We start from the raw sequence: 12,551 nt of genomic DNA on the forward strand, positions 1-12,551 counted from the left end.
CATGTTTGGTATGTGGAATAGAGTCTTGAAATTGATTGATTATTCTTATAAAATAGCTATTATTTATTGAGAAATAATTCACGTCAATATTTTTTTTTCATTCTTTACTCATCTCATCCTATAAATTTAATAGATCAACTATTAGATTTGTGAATTCAACTCAAATCCAATGGTAGGTTCATTTATTTACTATAAAGATGATTAAAAAATGAATGAGTTTTATCGTTTCTCTTGTTTATTTGGATGCACATCATCTATAGGAATAGATATTCCCATGAAAATAGCTATCTCTAAAAAAATGAGATGAATAACTATTCTGGAAGGAAACTCATAGTAAATCAGAGACAGTTTTCAATTTTTATTATTTTTTTTTTGGGGAAAAATTTAGGATTTTTCCTTATGTTTTTTTTTATTGTTTTTTTTTATTTATTTTAAAATAAAGTTGTAATTTCACAAAGAGTTCATTGAAAATTGGCTATGGAGGGATTGTATAATTTGTTACAACAACATGCTACATCCATTTATAAATCTATTTTGAAACCACATAAATTTATTTGTCATAAGATCAAAAAATTTAACAAATATATATATTACCCATTAATTCTACATCTAAAGTCATCTAAAATAATCAACTTTGCATATTATTATCAAGCATTCCTGGAGAATAACAAATATTCAAGATACTAAAAAGGATTTTTTAAATCTGTCTGAAGCTTTTAATTTCTGAAAAACATTTCCCCAGAAGCCCTATATAACAGCCTGAGAAGATATTCTTAGGTTAATTAATATCCTCTCTCAAAAATACTATCATAAAAAAAAATATAAGGAATTTTTTTTTCTTTTCAAATTTTTACAAGAAAAATATGCATGAACAGATGATCCACATAATTAATAATTTCACTTGCACAAAACTCTTGTAGCTTGTGTTACGAATATTGTATTCTTGGGGGGTGTCCATTAGATTATCTCCTTTTCATGTACTTGTAGAAAAAAGAAAAAGAAAAAAAGACCCGTTGCCTTCAATGGTGGTGGCATAACGATTGTATCAAATGTTCAAATCAATCAAATGGAGGTGCATTAAAAGTCCAAAGACAAAGCCAACACAAGAGCTGCAAAGTGGACTGCCTATCAAAATTAGGGGTGGGCAAATTAATCGTTACCGTTTAACCGGCCGTCTACCGACTTCAACCGAACCGATATAAACCGTAGCCGATATGCCGATATCCTTATCGGTTAAAAAAAGTATACCGGAATTCGGTCCGGTCCGGTTAAGCGGTTCTTATCGGTTAACCGATTTAACCGATAAGAAACCGGAATTTTTATTTTTTATTTTATTTTTTATTTTTATTTTTTTAATTCTAGTCCCAAAACGGCGCCGTTTAGTCTTTTAGAGAGGTTTCCAAATTCCCACAAGTGACACAAGTTTCCGAATTTGTGTAATGATGTTGCCCATGACTTATTTTCCTTTTGCTAAGTGACTTTAATTAGTTAATACTTTGTTTATTATTCATTAATGAATTTTATTTTAATTTGGGTTTGGGTTGGTTTGATGTTTTTTTTTTTAAGTGATGGCATTTGATGGGATTTCTTTGCCTTTGGTAAAAGCATTTTTCATTAACTAGTTTTGCTAGTCTAATTAGTATTCATTATGTTAATTAGTCCATTTGCTTTGGAAAAATGTATTTTATAATATAAAAAAAAAAAAGTTGAAGTGGATCAATATAAAAAAGCTTCAATTTTTAGCCCAAAAAACAAATATTTGGGTCCCAACAAAAAGTATTTGGTCCCTAAAACAACTCCTTTTTAATAAGTTATTTTAGCCCAACAAAAAGTATTTGGGCTTTCAAAAGTCAAAAAAACTCATTTTTGGTTTTTGGCCCAACAAAATAAATCAATATAAAGCTCTCGGTTAAATCGGTTAACCGGTTTAACCGAACCGTTTAACCGTGTACCGTTTTAACCGAAATTATCGGTTAAAATTCTTATTGGTTCGGTATCGGTTAATAAACCGTTTAACCGAAAATTATCGGTTAATAACTGATAAGGTCCTTAACCGGACCGTTTTGACCGATACCCAGGCCTAATCAAAATTGTTTTGAAAAAAAAAAACAAAAAGAAGACAAATTCCACCTGGTTAATCAAAGAATTTTCAGCTTTGAGGTATCGTCAATATTGATTGGAGTCCACAACAATTATTTGTCTAAATTGTTAAGAATTAGAACAGGTAATACAATAGATTTCACATAAAATTTATCAGTCTAAACAAATTTTGAACTATCTGCACAAATTTATAATTGAGAAAGGATATTTAGTAGACTCTTATACGACTGTTATACAATTATAATGATGTAACAGTGAATATCAGCCATTAATTTTTATTTTTACAAGTCAAATGTTGATTTTTACTGTCATATCATTATAGTTGTATACTTGTATGACAGTCATACGAGAGTTTACTAAATAACATTACTCTTTATAATAATTCAAACAAATAATTGATATGGACAGTAATTTATTGAACTTTGAGGTGAAGCTGTCGTAATTGTCTGAATTGCTAATAATTATGACATATAACTTGAGAGACTTCATCTAAACCTAATTGTCTAAATAAATTTTGAATTGTTAAGCCATTTACTCAAATGGACTGGTTTTTATAAAAAACTCTCGTCTTATCTGCTTAAATTATTATAAGTTTGAACAGATAATTGATATGAATGGTAATGGGAGAAGAGGACTGGTCAAAACTTTCGAGAAGGAATGGGAAAGTCATATAAGTTGGAGGATCAATTTGGGATTTGTTGGTGTTAATTATTGCTTACCAGTGTCCTTCTTTTGACCAATATCGTCACCCATGTCGTCAGCTTGTACATCTTTAGGTCTTTACCGTACTTGTTCTTTCACACAATAACGTTGGTGTTAAGAAAAAGTGAGGAAACAATGGCAAATTAAAGGAAAAAAGTTGTGACCAAAAGGAGGAAAAAAAAAAAGAAAAAAAGAAGAGAGCTGTAGAAATATTTCTCATTAAAAAAAAGAAAAAAGAGCGTTAACGATGAAGTTAATCATTTAATTAAAATATATATATAAAATATATATATATATATATATATATATATATATATGGGTTTAAACTATTTTTTAATAGTTGACATTCAAAAAGTAGGATATTTAATTAAAATAAAAGATGAATTATACAGTTAAGATTTGAATTCAGGATCTAGAGCTCTAATACCATGTTTTATCATCATTTTTCTCAAAAATTCAAGGGTAAATTTATTCATTCATTATGGATAAATTTATCAATTCCATTTAATACAGTCAAAGCAAAAAACAAGAGTTTTCTGCTCACCACTTAGAAGCTCACACCTTAGCTTAGAACAAAAAATAAAATGAGAACAAAACAACATACTATTCCTCCACACACCCATTTTAGTCACTTGCCTCCACCACTTGAAACCGCTGCCACCCACTACCTCCGTGTCTCTCTCTTTGTCAGCCACGTGGGGGTGGTGCGCGGCCACCCCTGTGGGTGGTCAGCGAGCCACCCATAGGCCATGGGGTGGCCATGAGCCACCCCAGATGTGGCCTGCGCCACCCTAGACGTGGCCGGGGTGGCTCGTCGGCCACCCTTGGGGTGGTGCACGACCACCCCATGGCCTAGGGGTGGCTTGCTGGCCACCCCAGCCAGATCTTAGGGTGGCCAGGCCACCCCATGGCCATGGGGTGGCTCGTGAGCCACCTCGACCACATTTGGGGTGGCTCACGGCCACCCTATGGCCTAGGGGTGGCTCGTCGGCAACCCTCAGCAATTTTGAGGTGGCTCGCCAGCCCCCTCAATAGTTTTGGGGTGGCGCCTCATGGGGTCGACGGAGAGAGAGACGGAGGCAGTAGGCGGCAGCGGCGGCGGGTGGCGGCTCAAATGTGGGAGGATTAATCCATGTATTTTTCTAACATATATGTTTTTTTTTTTTTTTTTTTTTGCATTTTTCTTGAATTGCTAATGTGCTATGACCATATAGAAGTTGCCCTCAAAAATAATATAACCTTTTACAACAAATAATTTTTCTTCTCTTGACAAAATACCCATTGCAAAAATCATTGGAGCCACCGTCTTTGTTGGTTTTGGTCCTTTTGGAGACTCCAATGTCGGAGGCTTGGAAGTGCGTGGTGGGCATTGGGTTAGAATGAATGAAAAACTTCATGGGATTTATTTGAATTAAGGATACAGTATTTTTATCTCTATTGTATTTGGTATTTTTACTTGATGTGTCAAATTTTGATTGAAGGCTAGCTGTAAAATGGGGTTTTAACTTTAATTTACACTACATCCTAATAGAATAGATTCTAAAAAATAATAATTTAATCAATACTGTAGCACACTAAAAAGAAATTTTTTTTTTTTTTTTTTTTTTTTTTTTTTTTTTTTTGAAGTTGTTAAATTTGCAGGTTCCTTCTCTTATAAGATGTTGATATAAAAAGGATTACCTGGTCAAAGGGAGCAACTCCCATTTTTCTAACTTCCCATGGACTATCATATATTGCTTTTCAAGAGGAGGAAATTTTCTAAGAAAGAGCCCAGTGATACTGATAGAAAGACTCAGCTTTTACATTAATATATAACGACGGTTACCAGATCAAATTCAACCACGATTAGGGCACATCTTCTGGTCAAAATCCACATGCAATGAACTTTGCCTTACAACCAATTCATTTGTGACAATGACATAGTAACTTTAATTCCGTGCAATAAGGTTGTCTTATTACATTATCTCACTTGCTTTAATAAGTGTTTCTAGAGTCTAAACATGTGGGGCTTGAGTTGCTCAAAGAATATTCGCTAAAAGAAGTTGAAATTTGAATAGGCTTTCACATGGGCTGCACTATTACAGTGAGCCACAGCCAGATCTTTTTCATTTCTTATTATCCCTCCCCTCCTATCTCTGTTCCTATTACCAGGGGGAAGGATCCTCCTGTTTTATTGTTGTTTTCTTAGCTATTTCTTTGTATTTCCATTTCCTTTATGTTGTTTGTTTGCTTAATATGTTTGTTGTACCCACAAACAAACAAAAAAGATCTATATGATTAAGAAAATGAGAATTGTGCATCATGTGCGTATGATTGTATATAAATATATGGATAAATTATTATAAAAATTATAAAAGTTTACATCACTTCTGTTTCCATGTAATTGAATTGTCAGGTTGAACCTTCAACTTTTGAAATTTGTAAGCTATAAATATCCTGAGTTCACACAAAATTATTTAGGCTTGGTCGTAAAGTACATAAATGAAACTGACTTTTGATTGCGTCCAAGATACAGTAAGTTATTGCAATAACAAGAGTTATACAAAGTGTACAAAAGTTTGATAAGGATAAGATTAGGGTGAGATGGGTTGACTTGGAATTTTCATTCCAATTCATTAAGATTAAATTATTTAAAATTAAGATGATGATTAATTAAGAGTTCTTTGATGTGTCATCTTATTGTATCTATTTGAAGATCATCTTATGATTAACACAATCAGAGAAAATATTTGTAAAATTTGTAGTATTCTGATGTCGAACATAACTAGGATTATTTTGATAGTAGCAGAAACTAAAAATTAAAGATTAAAAAAAAAAAAATTAGGAAGAAAGAAAATAATAAATAAGGAAGAGAAATGATCCATAGTTGCAAAAAATAAGTAAACAGATAAATAACTCTGAAATACTGAAATTTAATTAATACTTTAAAACTGAATTGTTTTATTGAGTGTGTATCCCTTATATAGACTAAAAATAACATGCAAAAATAATAAATCTACACTAATATTTTTCTTTGCATCGTATTCTCTTGCCTTGAATGGAGTTTTGTGTTATGTCTTACTTGAAAAGACTTAAAAACTATTTCGCCCAAATAGTACCCTTAACTGAGTGTGTTTCCATCAAAGTTGATGTACACAAATAAAATTTTAATTTAGTTTTGGTTAAATATCAATGCCTAGCATATTCAAAAACAATGGGATAAAACTCTTGAGAAATACTACGCACAGTATTTTTACTTCAACACTTTCTAACGAGACTTTTAAAATCATCATTAAATCAAAATTTAATAGTAATCTATTTAAAATTTAATGGTGATGATTTAAAAGATACATCAAATAGTGTGAAAGTAAATGTGTGAACGGAATGTATGTAGCATTACTCAAAACTATTTGCCCTTAAAATCCACATCAAATTAATACTTGGCGAGCTTAATTGTTTCTTCTTTATGTAAAAGAGACTTTTTTCATAGAGCGACAAAAGCACTAAAAAAGCACATACGATGAGCTCACAACAACAGTCTAACCACCCTGAGGCTGATCTCAGATATGAGGGGAACATCTATTATTATTGATTTCTGCCCAAGCTAGGTCAGCTATTGAGTACGTGTGAACATTTTGAACACCTTTCTTTATGTATGAAAGATAACATTTATGGATGGTCGAAGTCTTTTTTTTTTTTAATAATTTTTGAACTGATTTTTTTTTATTAATGTCGTTTGACAGTGTCTTTGATATATATATGTTGCTAATATTTCCACCTAGTGAGGAAAATCTTGGTGCTTTTATTAGGGAAAACTTATATAAATCCAAATTTAAATTTCCATTGTACCCACAACGTGTAGAACAAAGTCAAAAGTCATGCAATAGCCAATAGTGCTTCCCATAGGCCATAGTCATCATGTTGCAAAAAGTCTTTTATGGCAACATGATGAAATTAAAAGACTAATTAAGACCTTTTTTTTTTTTTTTTTTTTCTGAGCAAATAATGCAAGAAAGAAGAAGAAAAAAAAAAACTAAGAGAGCCAAAGAAGAAGAAGAAGAAGAAGAATAAAGAATTATTTAAAAGACCAACAAAGAGCGGAAAAAAGCTTTAGGAATTAGGTGTGTTTGGAGAATATATATATTTTGGTTTTGTTTGAATAATAATAAGAATTGATTTGTGCGATGTACAGATGAAAATAATTTTGAATTTTTTTTGTTGTAGAATAATGAATAAAGTTTTTTAATGTGAATAAATAAATTTTAACTTTTGAGAGAAATGAAAAACGAGAGGAAGAGGGCTTTGCTTAACACATCCAAAGTCTCTAGAGGCACAACTACGTACTACTAAGTTACTAACGGTAGGTAGAGAGAGGGGGTGAGAGAAGGAAAGAGTGGAAATATTTCCATATGAAAGGGTTATGTAACAGTTTTCTAGTGCTAAATATAGAATCTCATAATAAATCAAAGCGATAAAAGAAAAGAGATGAAAAACAGAGAGGATTAAGGTGGTTCGACCTATGACTTTCTTAATTTGATTAAATACAATGCTTACAAAGGTTGAATAATTTTAAATATAAACTAAATCCTTTGATTTAAGGCAATCAAAACATCTAAATCCATTGAGTTATGGTAATCAAATCATCAAGGATTTCTATTCATAACACTAAAGAATCGACAAATTTGCACTTCAAAGAGAAGAGAGAAAGAAAGAAAAAAAAAAAACGAAAAGAAAAGAAAAAAGAAAGAATATAACCAACAGAGCTTGTAGTGTTAGAGTTTATCATAGAGTTCAAGATTTGATTTCAGAACCTTTTGATTTTGATACCATGTTATATCACCACTTGTATCCAACATAATTCTTCTATAAAGAGGAGCATATTATATTGTAAATATTACTCAAAGAAATAAGATTTTAAGGCTTTATCCTATGGATATATGTCATAGACCAAACTACATAAATCTCAGTGTCACTATCTTATTATTTCCGCATCATTAGTTTCTTTCATGCGGAAGGTACTGATAGAGGAATATCTCTGATGCTTAAGTTAGTAGTATTTTTAAGAGACATTAAAATGCACTAAGTATGAGCTTTGAGCTTAAAATTAAATGTCCATTTTACCTCGCTTGAACTTACCATTTATAACGGTTTTGACGTAACTCGCCTTGTCTCACGTAGGCCCACCTAAGCCCAAGCCCAAGCCCAAGAGAGTGAGTGTTTGATGATCGTGGTTGAGCTAAGCCCACCGTGGGTACGGTGGAAGGGAAAGCCGTACATTACATACAATATACAAGAATGTTTCATATATATATATATATATATATATATATATATATATTTGTTTGACCAAGTAATTAATTAAGGAGACAACGACCAGGAGTCTAAATCAAATTAATTAAGGTCGTTCTCTTCTTCTTTACTATCATCACGATTCACATTGTTGATATCAACAGACGATGTTTCCGGGAAGCTAAGCCCACATGCTTTGGCTCTCTCACACAAAAGAGTGGTCAACACCAAGACATGTCTTACTTGGACCAAAACCCCCCACCCCACTATAAAACCATCCCAGCTATGCTGCTTCTTCCTTTCACAACACCCACCGCCAACCATGAACAACACCACCATCCCCCCCACCTCTGATCACCACCATCAATGGCTGCCATTCTACGACCACCAATCCGGCGCCATTGACGGCCAGCCGCCACCGCTGCCGCTTTCCCACGACACCACCATCGACTCCTCCAGCCCTAGTGCACCCAACAATGCTCACCAGTTGACCCCAAAAGGCAGCGTGTCAAAGGCAGCCAGAAGAAGGTCTAGGGCTTCCAAGAGAACCCCCACCACCCTCCTCAACGCCAACGCCAACAATTTCCGAGCCCTGGTTCAGCAGTTCACCGGCTGTCCTAGCGCGGCCATTTCCTTTGGAAACCAGAAAGGTCCGGTCAACTTGGACTTTGGAAGAGGGAGAGAAGAAAACCAGCAGATTATATCTTCATTAATGGCGCCCTTTACTAACAATAATAATTATGATGATGATCATCATTTCCTTCAACAATCTCAGTCTCAGCAGTATCATCAGCAGCAGCAGCAGCAGCAGCACCAAAGTATGTACTCTTCTGGGAATATCATGAATATCAATGCATCAAGCAACGTAGAGATTGCTGACGGGTTTGTATTGGACGATAATGTTTCTTTCCATCATTTGACGATGGATTCTTTCTCTGGTGATCCGAAGAGTAGTAGTGATGGGTTCTTTTAGGAAATTTTAGTTTGTTGACTTTTAGAATAATCTTGATGGATTATATGATTATAGTATACTTGTATTACAATTATATAAGAGTTTATTAAATAATATTACTCTTTATAATAATTCAAACAAATACTTGATATGAATAGTAATTTATTGAGCTTTGAGTTGACACTGTTGTAATTATTTAATTGCTAACCATGAGGACAAATAACATGAGAGACGTCATCTAAACCTAATTATCTAAATAAATTTTGAACTGTTAAGTCATTTATTCAAATAAATTGATTTATATAAAAGACTCGGTATTATATGCTCAAATTATTAAAAATTTGAACGGATAATTGATATGAATACTAATGGGAGAAGAGGACTAGGTCAAAACTTTCGAGAAGGAATGGGAAAGTCATAAGTTGGAGGATCAATTTGGGATTTGCTGGTATTAATTATTGCGAGTGTCCTTCTTTGACCAATATCGTCACCCATGTCGTCAGCTTCTACATCTTTAGGCTTTACCGTACTTGTTCTTTCACACACAGTCTGCCTAAAAAAAACGTTGGCGTTAAGAAAAAGCGAGGAAAAAATGGCAAATTAAAGGAAAAAAAATGTGCCCAAAAGGAGGAAAAATAAAAAAATAAGAAAGGAAGAAAGTTGTAGAAATATTTCTAATTAAAAACAAAAAAAAATAAGTTTTAAAAAATGATAAATTTAATCATTTAATTAAGATTTTAATATATATATATATATGAGTTTAAACTATTTTTCAATAGGTGACATTCAACAAGTAGGATATTTAATTAAAATGAAAGCTGAATTGTATAGATAAGATTTGAATTCAGGATCTAGAACTCTTAATACCGTGCTTGTTTTATCATCATTTTTCTCAAAAATTCAAGGGTGAATTTATCCATTCACTATGAATAAATTTATCCATTCCATTTAATACGGTCAAGGTAAAAAATAAGGGTTTTCTGCTCACCACTTAGAAGCTCACACCTTAACTTAGAACAAAAAATAAAATGAGAACAAAACAACATACTATTCCTCCGCACAACCATTTCAGTCACTTGCCTCCACCACCCGAAACCGCTGCCACCCATTGCCTTCGTGTCTCTCTCTCTGTCGGCCTCGTGGTGGTGGCGCGTGGCCACCCCTGGGGGTGGTTGGCGAGCTAGCCATAGGCCATGCGATGGCAGCGAGCCACCCCAGATGTGGCCGTGAGCCACCCTAGATGTGGCCGAGGTGGCTCGTGGGCCACCCTTGGAGTGGCGCACAGCCACCCCAAGGCCTAGGGGTAGCTTGCCGGCCACCCTAGCCAGATCCTAGGATGACCAGCGGGCCACCCCATGGCCATGGGATGGCTGTGGCTGGCTTGTGAGCCACCCAAGCCATATCTGGGGTGGCTCACGGCAACCCTATGGCCTAGGGGTGGCTCGTCGGCCACCCCCAATAGTTTTGGTGTGGCTCGCCAACCCCCCCTAGCAGTTTTGGGGTGGCCAGGTGCCACCCCCATGGGGTTGACAGAGAGAGAGACGGAGGCAGTGGGCGATGGCAGCAAGTGGAGGCGGGTGGCGGCTCAAATGTGGGAGGATTAATCCCCGTCTTTTTCTAACATATATGTTTTTTTTTTGCATTTTTCTTGAATTACTGATGTGCTATGACTGTATAGAAGCAGGCCTAAAAAATAATATAACCTTTTACAACAAATAATTTTTCTCCTCTTGACAAAATACCCATCGCCAAAACCATTAGAGCCACCGTCTTTGTTGGTTTTGGTCCTTTTGGAGACTCTAGTGTCGAGGCTTAGAAGTGCGTGGTGGGCTGGTAATCGGTTAGAAGTGCGTGGTGGGCGTTGGGTTAGAATGAATGAAAAACTTTATGGGATTTATTTGAATTAAATATACAGTGTTTTTATCTCTATTGTATTTGGTATTTTTACTTGATGTGTTAAATTTCTATCGAAGGCTAGCTGTAAAATGGGGTTTTAACTTTAATTTACACTACATCCTAATAGAATGGATTCTAAAAAATAATAATTTAATCAATAATGTAACACACTAAAAAGAAAAAAAAAAGAAAAAGAAAAAAAGAAAAAGCTAATTAAAGCTAACATAAATTCATAGGAGAATTCGTATATATTTTGTGAGTTTTGTCAAGAATAATTTTCTGCAAAATTCATATAACTTCGTACAACTTTTTTTTTTTTTTTTTTTTGAAGTTGTTAAATTTGCAGGTTCCTTCTCTTATAAGATGTTGATATAAAAAGGATTACCTAGTCAAAGGGAGCATCTCCCATTTTTCTAACTTCCCATGGACTATCATATATTGCTTTTCAAGAGATGGAAATTTTCAAAGAAAGAGCCCAGTGATACTGATAGAAAGACTCAGCTTTTACATTAATATATAACGACGGTTAGCAGGTCAAATTCAACCACGATTAGGGCACATCTTTTGGTCAAAATCCACATGCAATGAACTTTGCCTTACAACCAATTCCTTTTGTGACAATGACATAGTAACTTTAATTCCGTGCAATAAGGTTGTCTTGTTGCATTATCTCACTTGCTTTAATAAGTGTTTTGAGAGTCTAAACATGTGAGGCTTGGGTTGCTCAAAGAATATTCTCTAAAAACGGTTGGAATTTGAATAGGCTTTCACATGGGCTGCACTATTACAGTGAGCCACAGTTAGATCTTTTTCATTTCCTATTATTCTTCCCCTCCTATCTCTATCTGTTCCTATTACCAGCGGAAAAGATCCTCCTGTTTTATTGTCGTTTTCTTAGTTATTTATTTGTATTTCTATTTCCTTTATGTTGTTTGTTGTACCCACAAACAAACAAAAAAGATCTATATGATTAAGAAAATGAACATTGTGCATCATGTGCATATGATTAGGGGTGGGTAGATTAACCGATTACCGATTACCGACCGATTATCGACTTTAACCGAACCGATATTAACTGTAACCGTAGTTATCGGTCAGTAATCGGTTACTGACTTTAACCGAACCGATATTAACCGTAACCGATAGTTATCGGTCGGTAATCGGTTAAAAATTTTATACCGATAAGCTTATCAGTCGGTTAAAATTTTTTTATCGAAAAACCAATATGACCGATAAGCTATTTTAATTTTTAATTTTAATTTTATATTGTAGTAGATCAATATAAAAAAAAAAAAAAAAAAAGCTTCAATAAGCTATTTTAGCCAAAAATATACTCTAAAATAAATAATTTTTAATAAGCTATTTTAGGCTTTAGCCCAACAAAACGTATTTGGGCCTTCAAAACAATTAATTTTTAGCCCAATTAGCAACCAGTAAAAGCCCAATAAAAAGCCCACAAAAGCCCAAACCGATTTAACTGACCGATTAACCGATTACCGATATGAACAATAATTTTCGGTTAACACTTCTTATCGGTTGGTAATCGGTTAGGATTTGGTTAATCGATAGCTTATCAGTTAACCGACCGATAAGCCTATTAACCGGTCTGAACGGACCGATACCTAGCCCTACA

At 34.1% G+C, this 12,551-nt stretch overlaps 1 protein-coding gene across 1 annotated transcript; it reads left to right on the top strand.

The window, feature by feature from the left end:
* Positions 1 to 8,392: 8,392 nt before the first annotated feature.
* On the top strand, positions 8,393 to 9,043 carry LOC132169712 (uncharacterized). The gene has a single exon (XM_059580699.2). It carries the CDS (start codon positions 8,393 to 8,395, stop codon positions 9,041 to 9,043), a length of 651 nt encoding a protein of 216 aa, XP_059436682.2.
* Positions 9,044 to 12,551: the final 3,508 nt, after the last annotated feature.

Source organism: Corylus avellana, chromosome 1 (assembly GCF_965113065.1).
Source record: "Corylus avellana chromosome 1, dhCorAvel1.hap1.2, whole genome shotgun sequence".
Classification (NCBI taxonomy): Eukaryota; Viridiplantae; Streptophyta; class Magnoliopsida; order Fagales; family Betulaceae; genus Corylus; species Corylus avellana.

What these genes read in the sequence shown, in the direction of transcription:
- LOC132169712 (XM_059580699.2), top strand. Translation starts at nt 8,393, where the DNA reads ATGAACAACACCACCATCCCCCCCACCTCTGATCACCACCATCAATGG.